The sequence below is a fragment of the Citrus clementina genome, unplaced genomic scaffold, assembly GCF_000493195.1.
Source record: "Citrus clementina cultivar Clemenules unplaced genomic scaffold, Citrus_clementina_v1.0 scaffold_6, whole genome shotgun sequence".
In the NCBI taxonomy this organism is placed as follows: Eukaryota; Viridiplantae; Streptophyta; class Magnoliopsida; order Sapindales; family Rutaceae; genus Citrus; species Citrus x clementina.
In genome coordinates, this window is record NW_006262139.1 from 24483163 (window position 1) to 24504469 (window position 21307).

A 21307-nucleotide genomic window follows, 5' to 3' on the forward strand; every position below is an offset into this window, starting at 1 on the left:
AAACCACAAATAACAATTTTTTTTTTTTGGGCATAGAGAAATTAAGAGAAAAAAATATATATATTTTCCGTTGGTGGCAATCTTTATCAAATGAACATAGAAGAAACATGTACGGATGATACAACAATAGGAAAAAAAAAAATTCATGAGGATATATTGTTAGAAAATTATTCAAATGTATTATTTATTTAAGGATTATTTTCTTTAGGATGTATTCTTAGACAATTACTCAAATATTTTATTTTTGAAGAATTTTTTTCTTTTACATCTCAAATATGAATAAATTGGGATACGACTCAATTTATATGAGGCGATGGGGTATTGTTATATCACTATCACATGATTCATTTTATTTACATTATTATTTAAAATTTGTACAATAACTTGTATCTTATTATTGCCATTTTAAGAAAATTAAAAAAAAAAAAAAATCCCCATGAAAGGGCAATTTTATAAATGAGGATGAGTAGTTCATTACGTGCTGCAATTCGCAAAGCACATCGACACTTGTACCGTGTATGTATCTACTGTGCTGTCTTTTCAGTTTTGTGTATAAAATATAAATAATAAAAAGAAAAAAAAAAGTAGAAGAAACAAAAAATTAAAAAAGATAAAAACAGAGGAATAAAATAGAATAGAAGCTTAACAGAAGTGTACCTGCCAAGTACATGCTCTACATTTGCTGCTTGATTATCCCCACCAAGTGACTATCTTGCCCTTACAAAGGCTGCCACTTTTAGATTCTACAGAGAGATTAACACCACCTCACCAACCAGCCACTCTCTCTTCCTCTCTCTACAAATATAGAATTTTCTTTGAGGTGATGTCTCTTTGAATCTCTCTCTCTCTCTGTTTTTTTTTTTCCTCCAAAATTTTGCCAGCGAAGTTGTTTTGATATGATTGGGTTCTTGGTTTTGTAGAGCTTTAAGCAAGTGAATTGATTGACAGAAATGGATAGCAAGGCTGAAACTATGGAGGCAGTGTTGAAGGAAGCTGTAGATTTGGTACTGCAAATAGAGCAACCCAGCTCGTTTTATTATTTCCTTCCTGTTGCTGTTTTTTTTTTTTTTTTTGTGTTTTTGAGAGTTTTGCTTTCTGGGTATTTGGTTTTGTGATGAATTTTTTGAGGTTTTGATTTCAGGAAAACGTGCCTATGGAAGAGGTTTTTGAGACTTTGAGGTGCAATAAAGAGGGTCTTTCCACCGAGGCTGCTGAGGAGAGGCTGACCATTTTTGGCTATAACAAACTTGAGGAGAAACAGGTGCTGTTACTTGATCAATTTGTTATTTCCATTTTAAGAGTTTATTTTTTGGAAAAGAAAAGGGAAAAAAAAATTTAAGTGTAAAGAGTTCATATTTTATGATTTCTTGAAAATAGAAACCTTGGAATTAAATTTATCCTTTATTATTTGAAATTTTACAAATGAAGTGAAGTTAAACGTTGGGTGATTGTAAACTTATTTATTTATTTTTTTGCAGGAAAGTAAAATTTTGAAGTTTTTGGGGTTTATGTGGAACCCTCTCTCATGGGTTATGGAAGCTGCAGCTATCATGGCTATTGCACTTGCCAATGGAGGAGTGAGTATTAAATTTTTGTATTTCCATTTATTGGAAGGCTTACTGCTTTCAGATAACTATAATTCAGGCTTATTACTTTTCTTTTGATACTTTTTTATTTTTTTATTTTCTCTTCCACGTATAATCTCACAGTTGGGAACCTCATTTGTAGGGTAAACCTCCTGACTGGCAAGATTTTGTTGGTATCGTAACCCTGCTTCTTATCAACTCAACAATCAGTTTCATAGAGGAGAACAATGCGGGTAATGCTGCTGCAGCTCTCATGGCTAGTCTTGCTCCTAAATCTAAGGTATTGAATAGATTTTAATATGATCTTTTAAGCATTGCCTTGAATTGTTTTAAATTCTACGAGTTTTTGTATTTTGAGTTTGATATAATGGTTGGATTATTTATTTCTAGTTCTGTAAGTTCATGTTATCTTGCTTGAGAATATTTTAGGTCCTTCGAGATGGGAAATGGATGGAGGAGGATGCAGCCATTCTTGTTCCTGGTGATATCATCAGTGTTAAGCTTGGTGACATTATTCCTGCAGATGCTCGTCTCCTTGAAGGTGATCCATTGAAAATTGATCAGGTGCTTTTGCAAACCTTGCATTTTTGTAGTCGAAATCAAATTGATTTGTTAAGTTGAGCAGTTTATTCAAGTTTTTCCAATTTTTATGTTGCAGTCTGCTCTCACAGGAGAGTCTCTTCCTGTGACAAAGGGTCCTGGTGACAGTGTATATTCAGGCTCTACGTGCAAACAGGGGGAGATTGAAGCTGTGGTTATTGCCACCGGTGTTCATACCTTCTTTGGCAAAGCTGCTCACCTTGTGGATTCCACTAATCAACAAGGCCACTTTCAAAAGGTAAGAAAAAGCAAATGTACATTGCTTCTGTTCTAAACTAAAACTATCCGAAAGAAAAGTGAGACAGATTGCTAGATGATTATCATCTGATTGATATTTTTATAACCTACACCATGTTTCAAGTTTTCTTTTATCTTTTAATTCGTATTAGCATTCACCAAATCCTTTCTTTTGGCTTTGTTCATAGGTGTTAACTGCTATTGGGAATTTCTGTATATGTTCAATTGCGGTGGGGATGATAGTAGAGATCATTGTCATGTACCCGATTCAGCACAGGAAATACCGCCCGGGAATTGATAATTTACTTGTGCTCCTGATTGGAGGAATTCCCATTGCCATGCCTACAGTTTTATCAGTGACAATGGCAATTGGTTCCCATCGCTTGTCGCTGCAGGTTTGTCATAGTTGTTGTTACAATGCTGCTACTTTATAGTCATTGGTTGATGGTTGTCAGCATATATGGGCTGTTTACTGCAGGGAGCCATCACAAAGAGAATGACAGCAATAGAAGAAATGGCAGGCATGGATGTACTTTGTAGTGACAAAACTGGAACTCTAACTTTGAACAAACTATCTGTTGACAAGAATTTAATTGAGGTTTGTACAAGATATGCTGCACTTTATGGGGATCGATTTTCGCTTTCGAATTGTAGTTTGTTTCAACATTTGGCCTGCATTATTTGTTTAGATCTTTGCTAAAGGAGTAGATGCAGACGCTGTTGTTCTGATGGCAGCTCGAGCCTCCCGAGTGGAAAACCAGGATGCAATAGATGCTGCTATTGTGGGAATGCTGGCTGATCCCAAGGAGGTATTCTGTTTAATCTATTTAAGCCCAGTTGCTGCTGCTGAACTTTTGCATCAGCAAAGGCAACTTTGAGAGTATCAGGATTTTTCTTCAGTTTAACATTTTGTTCTTCGTATCTCTTTGACATTGGTTTCTTTGCTTTTGATGACAACAGGCACGGGCTAATATCCAGGAAGTTCACTTCCTACCATTTAACCCAACAGATAAGCGAACAGCCCTCACATATATTGACAGTGAAGGAAAAATGCATCGGGTCAGCAAAGGTGCTCCGGAGCAGGTATGACAGTCAGCAACTAATTGCGTATTTAATGGTTCTGGAATAGTCTTTTATACAATTTTTCTTTCTAATTTGACTTTCAGATTTTAAATCTTGTGCGCAACAAATCAGAGATAGAACGCAGAGTTCATGCCATAATTGATAAGTTTGCAGAGCGAGGATTACGCTCTCTTGCAGTTGCATACCAGGTATATGATATACCCGTGTTGTTGTGATGGGTCCTATTTTCAAGTCAGTTCATCTATTTATTACTTTTATTGTATTTCATGTTAGCATAGCCTATATTTATTAGTTTGTTTTCAGGAAGTTCCTGATGGAAGAAAGGAGAGCTCAGGAGGCCCATGGCAATTTATTGGACTAATGCCTTTGTTTGATCCACCTAGACATGATAGTGCAGAAACAATACGAAGGGCATTAAATCTTGGGGTGAATGTGAAAATGATCACAGGTTCTTCTTCTATCTGTTGTATTATGTCATTTTGTTTTGTACACTATATTCAGTCAGTGCTTGGGCACATTTTGTATATTGAGAATTTGGAGTGTTCCTGTTTGCTTAATCATTCTGTCAGTAAATTCTTATGGATGAGAAGGAATTTAAATGCTCCATTCGCATTTCCCTTATGTAGTATATTTAGTTTGTCTGTTTCTTCAGCATTATGATAAGTATTCCATCTGTTTTGACATTTTCCACTTTTAAGGTGATCAACTTGCAATTGCAAAGGAAACGGGACGTCGTCTTGGAATGGGAACCAACATGTATCCTTCATCAGCCTTATTGGGACAGAACAAGGATGAGTCAATAGTCGCTTTGCCAGTTGATGAGCTGATCGAGAAGGCTGATGGGTTTGCGGGTGTTTTCCCTGGTAAGAAGCTAGATCTCCTAATTGACACCAAGCAGTCATCAATATATGGCTGATCATGAAGCCGCTGATCAATATATTATGTTATAGTTGATACATTCGTAAAGAAACTGCAGCCTTTTTTTTTTTGACCTTTTGACTCACTATATCTCTTCTCATTTCTTGGGTCATTTGACCGTCCTTATGTTGATTACAGAACACAAATATGAAATTGTGAAACGTTTGCAAGCTAGGAAACATATATGTGGAATGACTGGTGATGGAGTCAATGATGCTCCTGCTCTTAAGAAAGCAGACATTGGCATAGCTGTTGCTGATGCAACTGATGCTGCTCGTAGTGCCTCGGACATTGTCTTGACGGAACCTGGCCTTAGTGTTATCATTAGTGCTGTCCTAACTAGTCGGGCAATATTCCAGAGGATGAAAAATTACACGGTGAGTATTTGTATTGATCATGCACATGCCTAATGTATGAACACTCTCTAATAATTAAATTTAGCATACTTAAACTGAAACTACTGGAGTTCAGAATGTGGCGTTTAAGCTTTTTTGGGGATCAGGCATTCTACTCCGCTTGCAGTGCCTGGTGGTGGAGAAAAAACTTGCTTGAGATTCAAACAGCATGCAATTAGTCTGTGCATTGGTTATTGTACTTTGGCCCAAGAAAGCTTGAGTTTAGCTGTGTCTGGTAGCCCTTCCCATCGTCTCTGACAGAGTGCTAATTTTAACAAGACTTGGAACATTATTTACTTGAATTAATTGATTTCTTTATTGTTCTTTCTCCCCTTTTTGATGCTTCAGTGATTTCGTTCTTGTTGCAGATATATGCAGTATCTATTACCATCCGTATTGTGGTAAGTATTTTGCTTCTGGTTTGAGATACTGTACAGAACAACATTGTTTGATTTAATTGATTATTGCTACTTTTCCACGATAATTATAGCTTGGAATTTATGAAATTGATAGTCTTCCACAAAAGTAGCTTGTATATCTTAACTTGGTGTACTGAACTATTTGTCTTGGTGACAGCTTGGTTTCATGCTGCTGGCTCTCATTTGGAAGTTTGACTTCCCACCCTTCATGGTGCTGATAATTGCTATCCTTAATGATGGTTTGTATTGCTCTTTCTTTTTTTTTTTTTGTGTGTGTGTGTATGTCTCCCCACTGACCCCCCAAAATGTGGTTGGTTCTCTGTATGAAGAATTTATTACTTTATCCTGGTTCCATGTGTTGAGTTTGTTTTGTCTTTATCCTGAATAGATGTTTCCTTGTCTGTTCTTCCTTCAAAATACCTGAACTGCCAGGTACCATCATGACAATATCGAAAGATAGAGTGAAACCATCTCCTCTGCCAGACAGCTGGAAATTGGCTGAGATCTTTACAACTGGAGTCATTCTTGGTGGTTATTTAGCAATGATGACAGTGATTTTCTTCTGGGCTGCGTATCAGACGGATTTCTTCCCAGTAAGGAAATTTACCTTTGTATTATCATGTCACCAAAATCCTGTGTTATGTATGCTCATGATGATTGATGTGATGTATGACTATGATCTTGTTTACTAATATTCACGGAGTAATATTTGCTTTTATGCACTTAAAAACATGTGAAAATGTATGTCTTTCCTTAAATCTTGTATCCAGTAACTGGAGACTAAAACTTGGTTTGCAATATTCAGCGTACATTTGGTGTTTCGAGTCTTCATGAAAAGGATATAGATGACTGGAAAAAGCTTGCCTCAGCTATATACCTGCAAGTGAGTACCATTAGTCAGGCCCTCATATTCGTGACCCGTGCTAGGAGTTGGTCTTTTGTTGAGCGTCCTGGCCTGTTACTTGTTCTGGCTTTCGCTGTTGCTCAGCTGGTGAGTGATGCTGATTTCTTTCTGCATTTCTTTGCATGTTCCTTCTGAATAAATGAGAATACTTACTGTTTTTTTATTCCGTGAACAGATTGCTACACTGATTGCTGTCTATGCGAACTGGAGCTTTGCTGCAATTGAAGGAGTTGGATGGGGTTGGGCTGGTGTGGTCTGGCTTTACAATCTCATCTTCTACATCCCACTTGATTTTATTAAGTTCTTCATCCGATATGCTTTGAGCGGGAAGGCGTGGGATCTTGTCATTGAGCAAAGGGTACAGATAGCTCTTGTTCTAATTGTTCAGTAGAGTTGATTCAAGCTGTGGATCCTCTTCTTGCTCACTCTCAATGCTGTGCTTGCTATTCTTGCAGATTGCCTTCACAAGGAAGAAGGATTTTGGTAAAGAAGAACGTGAGCTTAAATGGGCACATGCACAGAGAACCCTCCACGGGTTACACGCACCTGATACAAAGATGTTCAGTGAACACAACAAGTTCACAGAACTTAACCAGATGGCTGAAGAGGCAAAACGAAGAGCTGAGATTGCAAGGTAAACCTATAAAGAGAACAAGCACGATACTTAAATTTGTTGCAATGCAGAGTTATTCTAATACATGATGCTTTCATATATTTTGAATCTTGCAGATTGAGAGAACTGAATACTCTGAAAGGGCATGTTGAATCAGTGGTTAGGCTGAAAGGTCTGGATATCGACACGATTCAGCAATCTTATACCGTCTGATAGAGATCATACATGAACATGGAAACATATGTTGTAGTTGAGAACTGATATTAAAGCCACATAAATTATCATCCTAATGTATAAGCCTTTAGTCCACCTGTATTTATTATATCATCATCCTTTGCAGTTTGTTTGTCTTGTATTTCCTTTCTTCTTTTTTGTTTCCCCTCCCTCTCATTATTTTTTCCCCTCTTCAGTTCCCTTCTTGCCCTCATCGTATTTTCTTATTCCATCTGAATATCAGTTTCCGAAATTGCTGGATTTGCGTTATTGGGTGCAATGATTAGAAGAGGCAAAGGCAATTTTCGATTGGGGTCCGATATTTTCCGAAGGTTGAAATTCGTTCATTGTACATGCAAAAAAGAGATTGATCACAACACAAAAAGCATCTCGTGTTTTTGTGTAGCCTAGATTTTTTTTGGGTATTGAGGAGAATTGTTTAATTTAAACGTACATTACCAATACGTTAAACGTGGGCCACGATTGTTTAAAACCTGAGATATTTAATTAATCTATATTCCGTTAAGCGAAATAACGAGGACAAATAAAAATAAAAATAAAAGTTAATTGCTCTAGTAAACATACATAGATTATTATAAGAAAAGTGATGGCGATTTTAATTTATTAGTTAAATAAAAATATAAAATATTAAAAATAAATATATCGGTTAAAAAAAATTTAATTTAATTAATTTTATTATTCTTTATACAAAATAAACTTATATAAAAATTTATAACTATATCATTATTCTTACAAAAATTATACTAGAAAAAGAATTTCTTAGAAGAAAATAGAAATTAGAATGACAATTCATGATTCTAATAATCTTTGGCAAAACCAATGCGTATAGGACTCTTTCTCCATAGAGGATAAATGAGCCATGTTGCCCTATTTTGGTGAGAACTTAGAACCCGTCGACGGCCACCAAAAAACAAAATAGAAAATAGAAAAAGAAATACCCGCCAGTTGCCAGTAAATTTACGGAAATTGCAAGGTGAGATAAGCACGAGAAACTGAAGATAAAATAGGAAATACATAATATGATAGATTCGTTGAAAGAGAATTTATTATTACATAAAGATGGAGAGCGCATCATCATCATGAGAATTGATCAAAGTCAATTTTCCCAATTGAAAATACAAAAAAGCGAAACATATATAAGAGAGAGACCATGAGCGAGCAATCAGTCGGCTTATGGCGGCTGGTCTGTCACTGCTGAGCTCTGTGTTTCTCAATTTTCTTCAAAAGCTCATCCTTTCGAGCACCAATCACCCTCTCAACTTCCTTCCCTCCCTTCACCAACACAAACGTAGGCATTGCCTGCACCTGAAACTCTTGCGCCACATCCTAAAAATATCACAACATCCCACGACCACCCCAAAAAAAATAAAAAAGAGATCGTGAGATATTTGTTACATATCCCGAATGTTTCGTCATAACTTTCTTTCTTTTTTTTTCCCCATTAATTCTAATAATAACAGACGTCGTGTGTGTTAGTTTAAATCTGATGTTTGAATCCCGTTTACGCAGAGAGCATATATATATATATATATATATTTAATTTAATTAAAAAAAAAAAGGAAAAAGGAGAGAAGAAAGAACATACAGACAACTCATCAACATCAATCTTGACGAACTGGACATCGGAGTAGGTCGAAGCCATCTTACGCAGTTCCGGTTCCATGATCTTGCAGGGCCCACACCACGACGCCGCAAAATCTATCACCATCTATATTTTCATTGAACAAAACTGAATTTCAGTTTTTAAATCGAAGATCCCAACCAAAAAAAAAAGAGTCAAGAAAATTGAACGAACTGGGTACTGATTATATTGTATTTGTATGATTACTGTACCAATTGGGAAGAAGTTTTGCAGGAATCGAAATGGAGCTGCCATCTGGCGGACGAGTGAAACGACATGACGTTGGTAGCAGATTCTGAGTGCGGTGAATCTTGGCCGTCGGATCCTCCGGCCCCAAAAATGTTTGAAAGAATACCCCCCATCTTTAAACAAGAACAAGCCGAGACGACGCAATAGTAATGGATTCGTTTATAGAAGGGGGATTATGAAGAAGAAGAAGAAGAAGAAGACGAAGAAGTGGAGTCTTGACTTTGGTCTCGTCCTTAGACACAAAGGGTCCGTTTTATACTTTGCGTGAACTTACCTCTCCTTGTCGGGGAGAAATTCTTTGAAGTGAGATAATATACCGTAGTAAACTATTATTTTTTATTTTTTTATTTTATTTAAATAAACATTATTTATCTTCATAATTTTTTCTAAATTTTTTTCATATAAAAACATCATAAATTATACTAAAATTAATTAACATATATAATATAAAATATTCACGAATTGTACTTAATTAAATATAATTTATGTTATAATAATTTATTATTTTATTTATATTTATTATTTATTTAATATTATAATTTATAAGAATATAAATATAAAAATATTAATTTTTAAATTTTTTAAGTTAAAAAAATAAACAACTTCATATTTATTTTTAATTATTCAAATAAAAAAATAAATATATCATTTAAATTTAGATATTTAATTTTATTTAAAATTTAAATTAATTAAAATTTATTGAGATAAAAAAAAAAAAAACACCACCTCAGACTCAGCATCGATTCTATTAAAATACAACTGGAAATTCTATTCTCACTTATCTAAAGGAATATATCCTCTCTACTAATCAACTTTCCCAATTTTCCTGGGTCTCGAATAAGGATGACAAAAATCCCCACAGGGACGGGTACTCTTGGGGATTTTCTCCATTCGGGGAGAATATGAGGATAATTTCATACCCAATTTCTTATTCAGGGAAGGGACAGAGATATTTTTTTACCCAATTTCTTATTCGGGGAGAGAACGGGGATGAGGTGGAATCCCCATCCCCTACCCATTTCCCCATTTTAATTTTTAATTTTATTTTTATTTTTTAAAATTATTAGTAAATAAATAATAAAATTTGAATTATAAAATTATAAGTATTAGTAAAAATAAAAAATTATCAAAATATTTATATTATTAAACTTTTAGACCTAATTAACTAATTAAAGTCCTAAATTTTTATTTAGGACATTAAAAAGACCGGACAGATTCTATTAGCCCAAAACTTTTATTTTAATTTTAATATTCATTAAATATTTTAAACTTAAATCTATTTTTTATTTATCTTAAATCTATTTATTTATTTATTTATTTTTAGATGTTATAATTGCCTACAGCAAATTACAATTTTAATATCTAATCTAATCTAATATTTGCTCTTAATTTGCTTCGACTTAACTATTGTGTTGTAAAGGGAATAGTCCACATTTATAAAGTGCCCACGCCACCATTGAAAAGTTAATTTTGAATCTAAATTTGATTTTATTTGTAACAATTTTGTATTAGGCTATTAATTTGTTCATGATAGTTTGTATCCCTTGCATGCTGCGATATTTACTAATTTAATGTATGTGACTTTTGTAATGGATATTAATGTAAGATATATTTCGAACTTTACTTTTGTTTGAATTTTTTATTTTAATATAATTAACTCAAAATCGAAAACAAAAAAAATGTATTAGTTATTCAGGGATCGGAAACCCTCGGGGATCTTCTGTTATTATTCGGGGAGGGGATGGGGATTCTCTTAAATAAATTTGACAGAGATGGGGAGGGAACGGGAACATACGCAAATATCGGGGATGGGTACGGGGAGATTCGTCCCCTCCCCTCCCCTCCCCTCCCCATTGCCATCCCTAGTCTCGAACCCTGCACAGGTACCAGTGGGCCCCAAGGCATCACGATTGGAAACACTAAAACAAAGGAAGGATTAAATAAATTAGAAGAAAAAGAAGACATGAACAGGATCATATCTCCATTCACTTGCCAGAGGAAAAATTTGAGAACAGTTACAGGCTTGGTAAATTTATTTGATGAGAACATACATTACTAATGGACGTATATTGCTTAAAAGTATCGAGCCTTAAAGCAGAAAAGGTGCTGTAATTCAAACTTCATTCAAATGGAACTGGAACACCTTGATTCTTGTTCACAATAGCCATTGCCAAATATCGGGTGCCCATACCAATAGGTGCCTGTTCATCAGGTCCCTCCCAGAAGGGTGCTTCACCTTCACCAACTAGACTCCAGTATCCTGTCCTCAGAGACTCGGCCTGTTCTTCTGTGCAGTTCTGGAGTAGTGATTCAACTCTGAAGTTTATTCCAAGAGAACCAAGAAACTGAGACTGAGTCATTGGCCCATGGACAGACACTCTTTCTGAAAACATGTTGGAATATTAATCTTCATTCACATTTTGAACTACCTTCAATGAAAAATAAACAAATAACTAAATAAAGCCAAAACTAAGAGTATGTTTACCTGAAGCTTCCTCCGCAGAATGGCTGATGGAAGCAAAATCAACATATGCACTGAGATCAGCAGACCCAGGATTATCAAATAAGTCCACAAATTTATGTTTCCGAATTGCCTGCATTAATTAATTATTAAGAAAGAAACTAAGAACTAGAGAAAAAGGTGCAGAAAATTGAATTTATTCATGTATGGAACGACTCATCATATTATGAGTTTCCTACTTAACAGAGACGCTGGCTATGTAAATCGTAAACCAGAAAATTATTTCAGAAGCAGTGGGGTCTTTTTGTTTTCTTGATTATTTACATTTTGCTAAAATAAGCCATCATATATGAGCCAAAACATTCAAGTACTGTCTCCTTAGTAAGTGACTGAGTGTCTGATGAGAGTAAAAATTTAAAAAAAAAAAACAAGTCATTTATGGCATAAGCAGCATTTCAATAACCCAAAAAAAAAAAAAAATTGCACAAAATAAGGAACATTAAGGCTTCAAACCTGCAGACTATCTGTGACTACTCCATTCAGGCCATAATCAATTATAAGAGCCCCACCTCCGTCAGAACCTATTCTCTTTGCCATAGCACCAGTCAACTCCATCGCTTTTGCACAAACCTCAATGTGCTCAAGCTTCTCCAATTCTTTATCTGCAGCCCACTTGCAGCGCTGCAACAGAAAGAGAGTTGCTGGTGTAGGCTGCGGAGAGAGAACAAAACGAAACCTAATAGATGTATGTATATAAGAAGTATCATACTTTCAATTCTTTAGGATTAATATAAGTGAAAATACTAAAGCTGTCAGACTACATTCCAAATCCTTACGATGAATCTTCGGCAATATCAACCAATTTTTCACACCAGCCACGAGTAGTCTTCTGCAGACAAATCACTGAATCAGAATTGTGCGCTAAAAAAGAAAGAAGTTTCTTTTGGAGGACAAATTTTCAGGCAAGGAATTGTAAAATCGAGCAGTATAGGACTCAAGAATGTATAAATATACAGATAAAATATGCATTTTCAGCATTGAGCAAGCACAAGCAGGCATTTCCCATGTGAGAACAAAGAACTGTGACAGTCTTCAAATGTATGCAGCTAAAATCAACTAGACAAACCTGAAATTGATGAACCGGAAGAGCATCATAAAACTCATGGGCAACAATGATTGTTGGGACTGTGACACAATTAAGCAAACAAAGTGATTACAAGATGATGTTGTCACATAATCATTAACCAAAACCGAAAACGTGTACTTGATAAAGTAGATGTAGGAACATTCTACTAGTATTCATGAATTATTGATAAAATGATATAGATGTCATTGGCTAGCTCTCAGAGGGAAAAGTTAAAACTCCATACATCCTGATGGAACCTGCTCCAACGCAGCATGCCATGATACAGGTGTTCCAGCTAATGAGCTAATAGTCCTTTCTTCGACATTATCATTGGCATTATTTTCATCCATACATTTCAAGTTGTGGTGCTGAAGCTTCTGTAACGTTGGACTACATTCTACCAAGTGTATGTGCAATGACTCAGTAAAGTTCTTAAACTTTGATGCACCCTGAAAGAAAACATAATAACCGTGACTTAACCACAATATCATCTATTTCAAGAAAGAGTGGGATCATAAAGATACAAGACGAAAGCTGTAGTATCATACACGAAGAAGATCAGCCATGAGAGTTCCTCTCCCTGGACCTAACTCAACCAGGTTCACTCTGTTTGGCTGTCCCATTTGCTCCCATAGACACATGGCCCATACACCAACCATCTAAATTCACATCAGCATAACAAATGGAAATCAATTCTTCTGTGATGGTAAATCTTCAACCATGAAAACCAAAGCAACAGAAATCAAAATCTAAAAACTAATGATCTTTTGTACAACAGCTCCAAGCAACTTTCCTGATAGCTTAATCAGAGAAAATAGTAATCCAGATCCAAGAAAGAAAAATACCTCGCCAAACATCTGGCTTACTTCCGGGGAGGTTATAAAATCACCTTCTGCTCCAAACACATCACGATTGATATAGAAACCAGCTTTTGGGTTTGTCAAAACTTCCTCCATATACTCTGCAACTGAGATTGGCCCACCACGGAACTGGAAAGCTAGCAATAATAATGAATCAGCTCCATACATAAAGCTGAAATTGTCAAGTAATATCTACTGACACAAAGAAAACCATTGGATTATTTTCTTATATTTACCTTGCCCCAAAAAGAACCTTAACAAAGTCAAAAGAAAATTGGTTTTCATTTTCCAAGTTTCTATGAAACATCTCAATTGTTCTCTTGCCCCCTTTTGCCGGAATGTCATACTGTTGACAAACCATCTCTAAAAATTTCAAATTTAGCATTTCAAACTACTTCACATGGGGAAAAAATGATTACTACAAGAAATTTCTACGCCATTCAATAAAGAAAAGTATGAGCCTCGCAAGCAAATCAATTGCAAATTCAGTTAAGCAAGCCCAAGTGTAGAAAAACACACAGGCATTTCCTCAAACAATTCATCTACTTCCATAAAAAGCTGAAGCACCATCCCTAGGAAGGAAACATTTCCAAACCTTGATGGTCCCTTTAAGATGCTTAACAAGCTCAGACTCCAACTTCCGCTCATGTGAATGTTCTGCATACCCCGATAAATGTTCGGGGGGTGGGGGGAGTCAGTTTCAACGAATTTGAAAACGAAATCAATTTGGATACAAATAAAATAAACAAGCGCAAGGAGTATACCAGGAGGATTGTAGAGGCCAGAGCGGTCAATGGAAATGGCGGTGGAAGCGTGTTCACTCCGATTGTCATCTAACGGTTCGACGGAATGACTGTTTGGGATTTGAGACTCTGAAGAAGAAGAAGAAGAGAATCGAGAGCATTTTTGAAGCAAAGGGAACGGGTATTTTGATGAGAGGAGGACACGAAGAGGACTGGAAGGCTGTAGTAAGAGCTTTCTCAGCTGCATTTTGTTGCAGTGATAGTCTCTGCTACATGGCCATGAATTTTGTGCACGGACGAAAGTATGAATTAAACATGTTTTGATATTTGTAAAACCTTGTGTCCAGAAACCTTGTGAATGGGGATGTAGCTCAGATGGTAGAGCGCTCGCTTAGCATGCGAGAGGTACGGGGATCGATACCCCGCATCTCCATAACTCTGTTCAATGTTTTTTTACTTCACACCACTTACACATAGGGCTTGTATTTGTTTCTATAAATCGAGTTTCTGATAAATTACCATTTAGTCCAACTGTTCTTCTGTTTGGCGCCTTTTTTGGTGGTCATAGTCTCCAATTCTTGCATTTTTGCCTCACAATCTACGGATTTTGTTAAAGATCACAAGAACTGAAAATTTTCCGCAAGATTGCCGGTCCACTTTCCTTCCACGTCACAAATTTGCCTTAAGCTTATTAAAGAGAAGAAAATATTCGTTAATTTGATTAAATGTTAGAATTAATGCAGCAAATTAATTACTTACCAAATCTTTTAGTTAATGTATTAGGTTTTCACTTGGCGTGGTGCCAGTGTTGAAGCCCAGGGCAAGAGTGAAACTGAATATACTGCAAATTAAGCAAGTTTTTGTTCATGATTCTTGCAAATCTTGTTTGGTGTTAATCGAGTTTCTTGGGTTTCTGGATGATCAGACTTACATGGTTGGTTATGTAAATGTCAATGCTGTGCTGGGAAATCGGAGAAATCAAGCAATCACTTCTCAGGTAATTTTTCTCTTTAATTGTGAATTAGTTAATTATATATCTTGATTTTTAAGCATGCATTTTGAGCAACTAGATGATGCTGTGCTGCGTCCTAGAGCGATTGTTGTGCGGCCTAAAGATTCTGGAATTGGTCTGCTAAACAAATTTGGGAATCTACTTTTGTGGATTTGAACATCAGCAACGGATCAATAACATTGCCAGAAAGCATTGCTGCTATGGAGATTGAATTGTCCTTCAGGAAATGTTGAGAAAGAAACACACAGAATCAACCAAAAATCTAGCGGAAACTACCCACTTGTTTACTTCTTCGGCTACACAAATCCTGGGTAATGAAGATCTATTTTGATTTACTTTTCAATTTCATTTTGTAACAGAGTTTTAGAGGCCAAAAGAGTAGAGACTTAGGCATCTATAGGTAATTTTGCGATTCTTTGCAGCAAGAATGTAGAGTGGTACAGGGTGCTTGTAAAGGAGCTTGCCCAAATGCTGGAGAGACATTTCTGTGATATGGAATCTCAAGCAGCCGGCATGGTGATTAACGCCATAGAATGGATAGAAGGTGTAGGACATGAGGTAATTGGATTGTAAACCTTGTTTAATGACATGTTGAGTGATTTAAAAGATGTGCCGGATATATAATATCTAAAATTCAGAGTGTTGCTTAAGGGGCTCTGGACATTTTTGTTTCTTTTTCTCAAATTCCTTCCATTTCAGTTAATATTCTTTCAAACTTGTTTCAAATGCAATCAACATGAATTGTTTAGAGCATATACATTTGCCAACGAATTAAGTTGTTTTGTTTTAGTTGCCATGTATTTACGCATGTCTTGACTCATCCATTCATGCTAATGAATGTGTTCAGGAAAAGGCCCAATATGGATGTTGTCAAGCCTCAGAAGTGAGGTGGTTTTGCGTTCAGGAATCAAGCAGCTCGTGAGAAGGCCAGAAGTCATAGGGATGAGGGTAAATATTGACCTTTCATTTTCCCCATTCATAGCCTCTGTAACATATCTGCTTTGGCCAAAAACACAAAAGTGAAGCTTAACAAAATTTAAAGAGACTGAGCAAATTGCAATTCTTTTTCTTTCAGTTTCTATGGGTCGTTTTAACTTTTGTGCTACTCTTGTAATGATACGTTAATGTTAGGAGTAAACAAGGGTCTACACCGACATTCTTATGTTGTAGAGTTCAGCGATTTGCATATCAATCCGATTGTTGATGGACCACAGAGGCCACAAGATCCGGTCTGCAAATGGGAGCACAACCTCTTGCCAACCTTCTGAAGGTAATGCCTGCGAATTTTGGCCAACACTTGGTGCACTTTCATTTGCTAATGAAACAGACGAGATTATATTAAGGTAAATATCAGCATTATCCTGAAAATCACTCTCTAGACTGTTAGCAATCCTCTGCATATTTCAAAGTTTCTGATATCATAAACTCCCATTTCCCCGAGGCAGTGTTGCTGGTTTTATCTCGAATTTTCAATTTCCAACAGTAATACGGAGCATCTGTCGTTTTAATGCTGTTTTGTGTTGCACCATCTAACTAATGTTTGAATATTTTAATTTCATCTTTAGCAAACTGTTTAGATATCTCTCGCCGTCACAAGGGGAGCTTCCAAGCAAAAATCTGATCATGGGAACCTTGGCAGGGGATGATGAACATTAAGTGCGCATCGGGCTATTGGTGATTCTGGATTTCATCTTATTCGTCATCTGCTAGGGGATATAAGCGTCCTAAGAGCATGTAACAAATTTTATGATCCTTTTACTTCCTGTATAGTTAGTTACCCGTTCATGAAGCCAACACAATATGTGACAATTTGCTGGAATGTAACTCGTCAACAAAATTTTTCCCCGGAAAAAAAGTAAAAATGTTTCATTCAATTTTTATATTATTCTCATATCTATTACTATGATTTGATTTGACATTATCTGCCATAAGCATATGATTTTGGAACCCGCAATTCTCATGGGAATCAAGACATAAAATAAAACTAATGATGAAATAGTAAAAATTAAATAGCAAACAAACTAAACTGGGAAAAGAGATTCTTATGAAAAGAAATGAAAAAAATTATTGCAGTTGTAAAGAGGAGGGGAATGTAGTTCAGACGCGTCCCCCGCATCTCCTGCCTATTTTCAGTGAAAAATGAAATTGTTGTCAAATCCCGAAAATCTTGAGGGCGTGGTTGTTATTTTGGCTTATGGACCTGTTTGAAATTTACCTGAAACAGAACGAAACGACAATTAGAAATTCACGTTCACCATTCAGCTTATTAATCCCCGTTACCTATTGAAAGCGCGCGAAAAGAGCTCTAATTTTAATTAGTAGATTATATGTAATGCAAAATCATATAATTAATTTCATTTCATTTAGAGTTGTATTACAAATGGGTGTACTCTCTAATAAAGGAATCCATTTGTATCGGAAACTAGTTCGGATATAGAGATTGAATATGACTCTATTTATTTAGAACAGTGTATATATGTGTGTGTGTGTGTATTGTTTTGTGTTTTTCTAATGACTCTGTCCATGGCGAATTATGTAGCCGTTCTCTTCCTCCTTCTGAGTACTCAATGTTTTCTTTCAGCTCATTGTCGTCACCTCCCGTCGAATCAGGGAGCCATTGGCGATGTTTTCGACGTTCTTAATTATGGAGCTGCTGGCGACGGGCACACTGATGATACTCAGGTTAGAATAACCAGTAATTGTATGCGTACATACGCAAAGAGTTACATACGCAAGTTATAAAAAAGTTATAAGAGACCCTATATACACACTTTATGCATAATCTATAGCTCAAATCCGACTTTACAATTAATATGGAAATTCATTAACCATGATTCTTTCGATGTTTTTCGTAATTATATGCATCATGTCTTTTTTCGACAGGCATTTAAGGATGCATGGAAAGCTACGTGTAAATCTTCATCAAGCTCACCAACCATGCATGTTCCCCATGACAAGTCTTTTAAGCTGCAACCCTTAACCTTCTCTGGCGAAATTTGCAAATCCAACAGCATCACTTTCCAGGTTAATTTAACAATTTCTTCAGTAAGATTAATATTTTTGAAGAACACTGTTATTGTAAAGTTCGATTTATGATCTTGAGGAAGTTGATGGATTAATTAATAGTGAATTGTATTGCGTATTTATTCTTTTTGTGTAGATTGATGGTCATTTAGTTGCACCCAGGGATCCTCACGCATGGAACACGTGTGATGGAAGCAAGTGTCGTCAATGGATTCAATTCAAAAAATTTGGTGGCCTCTTCATTCGTGGAGTTGGTTCTATCAATGGTCAAGGATCAAACTGGTGGAAATTGTCTTGTAAACATGATAAAATCGTAAGCTTCATTTTTTTTTTTTGGCTTTAATTTGAACTTTCGGATTTTCCTTTGATCTGTTCTTAGTATCATTCTTGTTTAGCTTAATTACTCATATCAATTAATTTTCTCTCAATACAGGTTTGTGGCAAAAAACCAACGGTAAGTAACGAACCACGTTATAGTTTCAGTTTTCGTATAACTGATATTTAAATTAGGGTTTCCAATCATTTTAATGTATCTTCTCCATTTTTTCAACTAAAGAGAAATGGAGCATAGAAAGATGCATCAAGACCAATGCAAGAATAATTGAAGTTTGGCATTGAAATTAATTTGAAAACTTTAAACCCTAAATAAGTTAAACCCTATACACCATGAGCTAACCGTACGAGAACCTACAAGTGGAAAATAGCGAGTTAGGGAATAGGGATCGATTTAGCGCGGCTACATTTTCCAATTATGGAGTAGTCAATTTATGAATTAATGCAGGGTCTAGTCGTAGCAAATTCCAACAATGTGCATATTGATGACCTAACCTTTGAGGACAGCCCACAAATGCACATTGCTTTTGAAAGATCGACCAACATTGAAGCCACCAATCTCACCATCATGGCCCCTGGCAACAGCCCCAACACCGATGGAATTCACATCCAACATTCCTCAAATGTCTCCATTGCTCACTCCATCATCAGTACCGGCGATGACTGCGTTTCGATCGGCGACGGTTCTTCCCATCTTAACATCACAAATATTTTTTGTGGCCCTGGGCATGGGATTAGGTAAGAGAAACAAAGTTAATTTCCATGCATTTTCTTATACACCTCATTATTGCTTCGCGTAATAATTTAATTGCACGTCTTGAAAACAGATTCGAGGTTTTAAAACGTGTTATTATTTTTTGCTAGCATTGGGAGCTTGGGTATGAAGGGAAGGAACGAGAAGGTTGAATTTGTTCATGTAAACAATGTTTCATTTACAGAAACACAAAATGGAGTTAGAATCAAGACATGGCAGGTAATGAACTATTTATCATTTCAAGAATTTCTTCATTTAATGCTTTGAATTAATAAGTATATATCTATAACAACTTTCTAATCACAATGCATGAATATGAGTGAACAGGGAGGGAAAGGATACGCAAGACACATAGTATTTGAAAACATAATATTTCAGGGTTCATATAATCCAATCGTTATCGATCAATATTATTGCCCTCATAAACATTGCAAAAACAAGGTACTTCTGTTTTCATTAACATGTGGCCTAAAAGGATATATTTGAATTATTGTTAACACCTCAAGATACTTGAATTTTTTGCAGACTTTAGCAGTGAAAATCAGTGATGTCACATATAATCATATTCTCGGGACATCAAACGGAGAAACTGCAGTGGCATTTTCATGTAGCACATCAACGCCATGCAAGAATATTATTATGAAGGACATACATTTAGGGCACGTTAAACCTGAAAAGAAGACATCATCATATTGTTCAAATGTGAGAGGAACTGCAGATCCCGGAGTCTTCCCAAAAGTTTCTTGTTTACAAGTAGATGAGAATGTGTGAAATTTTGGTCAATAATTAGGACGGTATGAGAATTTGCTGTGTAATTAAGTATATTCAAAGGAGTGATCAGGTAATGTGCTATTTAAAGATTCATTTATTATTTGAGTGTTGATGGGAGGAAGCAATTTACAAATGCAAATTGATGAAGAGTATAGCAGTTCTAAATGGCAATTTTAAAATCTAAGAATGTATTCGTCATCAAATTCAACAACGGAGAAGATAATACATATTAAGTAGACATTTATGTAAAGATTGTGTTTTTCACTAAATTTTCCTGATAATGACAAATTTTCTTTATTTTTTTCCGTTAAATTGGACTTAATTATTTTTTTTAATCAATTTTTGACTTCTTTAATAACAACCGGAATAGAGCTAGCCCATGTTTTTGACTTATTTCTTCTTCTTTTTAAAAAATATATATATATATTTTAAGAACAAACGAATATGAAATTAATTTAACAAATCACATTATTCTAGTGCTACACAAAGTGGAGAGTGCACCCCTAACCCATACAGTAAATCAAATTTGTAAACATATAAATTTATTTTGAAATTGATAATTAATGAGAGAGAAAATAAAAACAAGTGATATGATTTTATAAATGGTCCTTATGATGAACAAAAATCAAGATCCTGCTCGGGACTTGAGTTTATCAACAATACACCTTTATGAGCTTATCATTACTTACGTGGCACGTGTAGCACGATGTCACTAGACATTTAAAATAACATAATTTAATTTCCCATTAGAGCCATCCCTTGCAAAAATTTTCAACCAACCCAAGCACCTCGTTCTTCCAATCATTGGTGTTACACAAATACAAAGACAATTGGTCTAATTAAGTGATAAAAAGTAACTTGCATAGTGTGAAAAAAAAGACAAGCTAAAGGCCAAATTGATGACTAATTAATAAGCAAATTGCATTGTTTTCAACAAATAGTTAATGCCCACTTAGAAAATTTCTACTTCTAGTTGTAATTCCACTATCATCTCTGAAAATGGCAGCATTAACAAATCACAAGTCAATTTGGTAACTCTCTTCTTCTTCTTTCCCTTTTTTTTTTTATATATTTTTCGGTTAACCCCCAAAGCACTTAAATGTCAATATTTTATTGGTTTAGCATCAATTGTAAACTTTCCACGTGTGACATAACTCATAAACAAGAAAAAAAAAATCACGAAATTGATATCACATTATATCTCTTATAAAATAAATTTAATGGGATCACGTCATATTTTTTTTAAAAAAAAATTGAACATTCATAGTTAGATAAATACCATCCAATACATAGATGTCGTCTAATGAATCAGGACTTCATGAGCAGATGAGTTATAAACTGTAAGGAAAAAATTTGTTGATCAC

At 35.4% G+C, this 21307-nt stretch overlaps 4 protein-coding genes, 1 long non-coding RNA gene and 1 other non-coding gene across 7 annotated transcripts; 4 read left to right on the forward strand and 2 right to left on the reverse strand.

Moving 5' to 3' along the window:
- Positions 1–639: 639 nt before the first annotated feature.
- On the forward strand, positions 640–7110 carry LOC18039766 (plasma membrane ATPase 1). 2 transcript variants are annotated; one of them, XM_006430999.2, is made up of 22 exons: positions 640–820; positions 921–1004; positions 1142–1261; positions 1479–1577; positions 1729–1866; positions 2016–2150; positions 2245–2424; positions 2612–2818; positions 2902–3021; positions 3113–3232; positions 3384–3506; positions 3590–3694; positions 3810–3954; positions 4205–4369; positions 4563–4801; positions 5188–5220; positions 5396–5477; positions 5671–5831; positions 6044–6229; positions 6318–6500; positions 6598–6776; positions 6872–7110. In XM_006430999.2, exons 2-22 carry the CDS (start codon positions 951–953, stop codon positions 6966–6968), a joined length of 2871 nt encoding a protein of 956 aa, XP_006431062.1. In that variant the 5' UTR covers positions 640–820; positions 921–950; the 3' UTR covers positions 6969–7110. The 2 variants fall into 2 exon arrangements, with proteins under 2 accessions (XP_006431062.1, XP_024037947.1); XM_024182179.1 differs by lacking the exon at positions 640–820 and having other exon boundaries at positions 827–1004.
- Positions 7111–7990: 880 nt separating this feature from the next.
- On the reverse strand, positions 7991–9146 carry LOC18039826 (thioredoxin H2). Its single transcript, XM_006431000.2, has 3 exons — positions 8823–9146; positions 8575–8697; positions 7991–8315 (listed from the first exon to the last, which is right to left on the reverse strand). The coding sequence occupies exons 1-3, from the start codon at positions 8970–8972 to the stop codon at positions 8178–8180; spliced, it is 411 nt and encodes a 136-aa protein (XP_006431063.1). The 5' UTR covers positions 8973–9146; the 3' UTR covers positions 7991–8177.
- Positions 9147–10799: 1653 nt separating this feature from the next.
- On the reverse strand, positions 10800–14363 carry LOC18039764 (protein arginine methyltransferase NDUFAF7, mitochondrial). Its single transcript, XM_006431002.2, has 10 exons — positions 14071–14363; positions 13902–13963; positions 13292–13435; positions 12995–13105; positions 12691–12895; positions 12447–12505; positions 12157–12209; positions 11834–12056; positions 11345–11453; positions 10800–11242 (listed from the first exon to the last, which is right to left on the reverse strand). The coding sequence occupies exons 1-10, from the start codon at positions 14294–14296 to the stop codon at positions 10980–10982; spliced, it is 1455 nt and encodes a 484-aa protein (XP_006431065.1). The 5' UTR covers positions 14297–14363; the 3' UTR covers positions 10800–10979.
- Positions 14364–14409: 46 nt separating this feature from the next.
- Positions 14410–14482, forward strand: TRNAA-AGC. Its single transcript has one exon. It is a non-coding gene; the product is annotated as a tRNA-Ala (tRNA).
- Positions 14483–14757: 275 nt separating this feature from the next.
- On the forward strand, positions 14758–16903 carry LOC112097269. Its single transcript, XR_002904930.1, has 6 exons — positions 14758–15046; positions 15142–15372; positions 15484–15619; positions 15909–16009; positions 16193–16404; positions 16627–16903. It is a non-coding gene; the product is annotated as an uncharacterized LOC112097269 (long non-coding RNA).
- A 681-nt stretch (positions 16904–17584) lies between these two features.
- On the forward strand, positions 17585–19943 carry LOC112097417 (probable polygalacturonase At1g80170). The gene is made up of 8 exons (XM_024182656.1): positions 17585–17743; positions 17945–18085; positions 18222–18398; positions 18519–18539; positions 18867–19156; positions 19283–19391; positions 19500–19613; positions 19698–19943. The coding sequence occupies exons 1-8, from the start codon at positions 17585–17587 to the stop codon at positions 19941–19943; spliced, it is 1257 nt and encodes a 418-aa protein (XP_024038424.1).
- The last annotated feature ends 1364 nt before the right edge of the window (positions 19944–21307 follow it).

Excerpts from the sequence above, each read along its gene's own strand:
- LOC18039766 (XM_006430999.2), top strand. The coding sequence starts at position 951 with ATGGATAGCAAGGCTGAAACTATGGAGGCAGTGTTGAAGGAAGCTGTA. Across the intron at positions 1,262-1,478 it reads ACAAACTTGAGGAGAAACAG|GAAAGTAAAATTTTGAAGTT; the intron begins GTGCTGTTACTT and ends ATTTTTTTGCAG. Across the intron at positions 3,507-3,589 it reads GCAAAGGTGCTCCGGAGCAG|ATTTTAAATCTTGTGCGCAA; the intron begins GTATGACAGTCA and ends TTTGACTTTCAG.
- LOC18039826 (XM_006431000.2), bottom strand. The coding sequence starts at position 8,972 with ATGGGGGGTATTCTTTCAAACATTTTTGGGGCCGGAGGATCCGACGGC. Across the intron at positions 8,698-8,822 it reads GCAAAACTTCTTCCCAATTG|ATGGTGATAGATTTTGCGGC; the intron begins GTACAGTAATCA and ends ATGAAAATATAG. Across the intron at positions 8,316-8,574 it reads TTGATGTTGATGAGTTGTCT|GATGTGGCGCAAGAGTTTCA; the intron begins GTATGTTCTTTC and ends TGATATTTTTAG.
- LOC18039764 (XM_006431002.2), bottom strand. The coding sequence starts at position 14,296 with ATGCAGCTGAGAAAGCTCTTACTACAGCCTTCCAGTCCTCTTCGTGTC. Across the intron at positions 11,454-11,833 it reads TAGTCACAGATAGTCTGCAG|GCAATTCGGAAACATAAATT; the intron begins GTTTGAAGCCTT and ends TAATTAATGCAG. Across the intron at positions 11,243-11,344 it reads TTCTGCGGAGGAAGCTTCAG|AAAGAGTGTCTGTCCATGGG; the intron begins GTAAACATACTC and ends ACATGTTTTCAG.
- LOC112097417 (XM_024182656.1), top strand. The coding sequence starts at position 17,585 with ATGGCGAATTATGTAGCCGTTCTCTTCCTCCTTCTGAGTACTCAATGT. Across the intron at positions 17,744-17,944 it reads GGCACACTGATGATACTCAG|GCATTTAAGGATGCATGGAA; the intron begins GTTAGAATAACC and ends TTTTTTCGACAG. Across the intron at positions 19,392-19,499 it reads TTAGAATCAAGACATGGCAG|GGAGGGAAAGGATACGCAAG; the intron begins GTAATGAACTAT and ends ATGAGTGAACAG.